The following is a 3,658-nucleotide window of genomic DNA, read 5'->3' as shown; positions in this document are numbered from 1 at the left end:
AGTTTTGAGTTTTGGGGGTTTCAAAACTCGGATAGGTTGATCCGAATCTGAAATCGGAGTGTTGTGAGTTGGCTTGTATTTGAAAAATAAGTATTCTTACTTGGATAGCAAGGGTCGGGATTGTCTGACGTTTTGTATTTAGAAATCTTTTTAGTGGATTGAATTCTCAAGTAGGGACTTGAGAAGTAGATGTAGCGGCAAGGTTGGCATCGAACCACTATAAATCTTTTGTGTTTGTTGTGCTTACATCTATTTACTTATTCTTTGTGCTTTATACTTGTTTATCTATCATTTGTGATTGATTTAATTTTCATAGCTATTCAATTCACTCCACTCAATAATTTAGCATACTACTTGAGTGCACTGATCTCAAAAATTTTAAAAAGACCCAATTCACCCCCCCCCCCCTCTTTGGCTCTATATCTGGGCAATGTCATTATTGATAGTGGTAGTATAGAAAATCTGATTTCACAATATATAGTTGACAATCTCCAACTGAAAACCATGAAGCATCTATCTCCTTATTCTCTTGGATGGATTAAGAGAAAAAAAAAAGTGATACAATAATGCTTAGTTCCTATTTCTATAGGACTGTTTTACAAGGATATGATTCTTTGTGATGTCGTTGACATAGATGTGTACCATCTGAAAAACTTTGGCAATATGATATAGATTCAACTCATTAGGATAGAGACAACCTATTCATTTTTTATAAAGATGGCAAGAAGATCACTTTGACCCTAGTAAAGGAGGACCAACCCAAAGCTTCTAAAGTAGAGGGGAAGTCTTTTTAAATCATCAAAGATTTTCAACTCAAGCTAAAGGATAGAGAAGACAAGTATGCATTAGTGTTTCCTGGAGCAGAAGTATAAACTAATGATATTCCTGAGGAGATTATGCCTCTTATAGCGAAATATCAAAATATCATGCTTGAGGAGTTATCTATTGGACTTCCACCTATGTGAGATATTCAACATCAAATTGATTTAGTATCTCGTTCTTCTCTACCTAATCTAGCTTATTATCATAGGAGTCTGAAGGAACATGGAATTCTTCAAGAACAAGTAGAGGATATCCTATGAAAGGGCTTGATTCAGAAGAGTTTAAGTCCTAGCACAATACCTACATTATTAGTGCCAAAAAGGGATGGTAATTGGAGGATGTGCATGAATAGTAGAGTCATTAACTGGATCACTTTCAAATACTAATTTTCTATCCTACGTTTAGATAACATGCTGGATATATTGGAGGGAGCAAAAATCTTCTCCAAAATTGATCTCACGAGTGGCTACCATCAAATTTGGATCAAGCTAAGTTGGAAGAAACTAATGCCAAGTACAAAGACAAAGCTGATATGCATAGAAGAAAATAACTTTTTGAGGTGGGAGATAAAGTCATGGTGTATCTTTGCAAACAAAGAGTACCTACTGGCACTTATAGCAAGCTTAATAGTAAAAATATTGGTTCATATTAGATTTTACATAAGATAAATTATAATGCTTATAATGTGGTTGATTTACCTGACTCCGCAGGAATCTCCAAGACTTTTAATGTGCAAGATCTCTTTAAGTTTCATGAATCTTCTCAAACTTTGATGACAAGTACTAACTCGAGATGAGTTGTATCCAAATGAAGAGGACCTGATGCAGGATCTTTTATATGAAAGATATGTGATGTAGGATCTTTTATATATGAAAGATGTCAATTAGGAATTGATTAAATTATTTGATCAATATTTAATTTTTATATATATTTTTTATATATGAAAGATGTCAATTAGAGATTGACCAAATTATTTGACCAATATTTAATTTTTTACTTAGATTTTTTTTTTTTAAGTAAAAGCTAGCTAAAAATTTCTTTATTTATCTTTTCTTTTGCTTCAAGCATACGTTATTATGCCTATAAATTATAACTCTTTGAGAGTCTTTTGGCATTAATGAATTGAATCACTTTTTCTATTCTAAATTATTTTGGAGGTTTCCATAATTTTGATATTTATTTTTTTTCTCGAGTTATTTGAGAGTGTTGAATGATGTTTCGATTTATCTTTTCTATGTTTCGAGCTATCTCAAGCATCTCATGATCCGGATTGTTGGTCATTGATATTGATCGCAAGTCGTACAAATGATCTGAAGATTATTAGAAAATCTCGTAGATTGATCGGATGGCCGGATGGGCAGGAATCTGGGGTGAGGTTCCGTCCAGGACCATCCACGTGAGTTGACGAGTGCTGTCAGGCAGGTCCCGATCTTGAGTTGACATCCAAGATCCAAACTGTTTGCTCCATTGGTCTGCATGATCTGCCACATGCTTAATTGAGTATAGATGCTCTCGGAATTAAGAGTAACAAAGAAACCAGCAAAACGTTGGATGGATTGTCCAATAGAATTGGTGAAGACGGCATCAGATTAGAGCCGTGCGAAATTGAAGAAACCCCTATAGCACAATCACCTTCTCACTGCATGCAGGTGTTCGACAACAATATAGTGTCCCTCCCACACTCTGCACTGCAGGGACAACACCAACAGGGCCAGCAACATCCTTTTTATCCTTTGTAATAGATCCATGACTCCGCGCTACAACAATCCTAAAAATTCTCTTATTCCTCTCTGGTTATATCTGCAGGCAACCATCCTTTCCTCTGAGGCTTCATTATTTTTAGCCTCCAATTACCCAACATGTAACCGACATGTTTAAGATTGTATGAAGCTAACTTGGTGGCCAATATTATACCATGTAGTTCACATCTAGCTAGTTTTATGTAGCTTACCCTGATTAAGGACCACTTGTCATTATGCTAAGGGTATTTAGTGCAGGTTCTTGCTGGCAGTGGGGCCTGTCCTTTAAAAATTGATTGCTGGGACTATATGCATTGCATCTGAGAATATAGGGACCTTCTTCATTGTTTACTAGCTATGGTACGGTATTACATCTAAATGCTGCATTCTCCTCTAGCATAGCGGCATTACCATCCATTTCATGCATCCATTTCATAAGTGTTCTCAATTTGGTCCTGTAATTGACTTCAAATTCATATATAAATTCAAAGATCACATGACCACACAAGTGGAAAAAACCTCAGAGTACAATTTCGGTGGAAACAAAAATACAGAAGGCCGTTTCCAAAAATTGTAGTATTTCTCAAGACTCATATTTACAAAGTTCTCACATAATTGGATGCAGAGACGCCCAAACACAGATTAGTTATATTTTTGGATATCCCGTGCTTCTGAAGTCCTAATTAGGACCCCAACAACTCAAGTACATGACTTTTCTCAGCGCCTCCTCCGATCGCTTGGCCTTCTCATCAGCATCCTCCGTTCCTTTCCTCCTCTCAATGTTAGAAGAAGAAGAAGAAGACATCCTCCTGGCCTGAGAGAAGGAACCAACGCTGTTCTTGGCCTGGTGGTTGAGAGATCTGATGGCATAGTTCCAACGGCACAGACCTGCTTGGTCTTTGAGCGCTTCCACTGCCCCCATGCTCGCTGCCACGATCAAAGAAGCCTTGCTTGCACAGCTCATGTCTTCTCTCTCTGAATACTTGGAATTTTAGGCAGATATGGATGAAGGAAAGTTGTTTGTTTCGCCGAGCTTAATGAGAAAGGAGGAAGGAGAGTAAATATATAGGGGCTGGCTAAAACATTGGGACAGGAGA

At 37.1% G+C, this 3,658-nt stretch overlaps 1 protein-coding gene across 1 annotated transcript; it reads right to left on the bottom strand.

Annotated features, from left to right (window-relative positions):
• Positions 1–3,009: 3,009 nt before the first annotated feature.
• On the bottom strand, positions 3,010–3,658 carry LOC105032721 (uncharacterized). Its single transcript, XM_010907246.4, has one exon. The coding sequence runs from the start codon at positions 3,523–3,525 to the stop codon at positions 3,241–3,243; it is 285 nt and encodes a 94-aa protein (XP_010905548.1). The 5' UTR covers positions 3,526–3,658; the 3' UTR covers positions 3,010–3,240.

This window comes from Elaeis guineensis, chromosome 5 (genome assembly GCF_000442705.2).
Source record: "Elaeis guineensis isolate ETL-2024a chromosome 5, EG11, whole genome shotgun sequence".
In the NCBI taxonomy this organism is placed as follows: domain Eukaryota; kingdom Viridiplantae; phylum Streptophyta; class Magnoliopsida; order Arecales; family Arecaceae; genus Elaeis; species Elaeis guineensis.
Note: the sequence above shows the minus strand (reverse complement) of the source record. Positions and strands in the feature narration are given on the sequence as shown.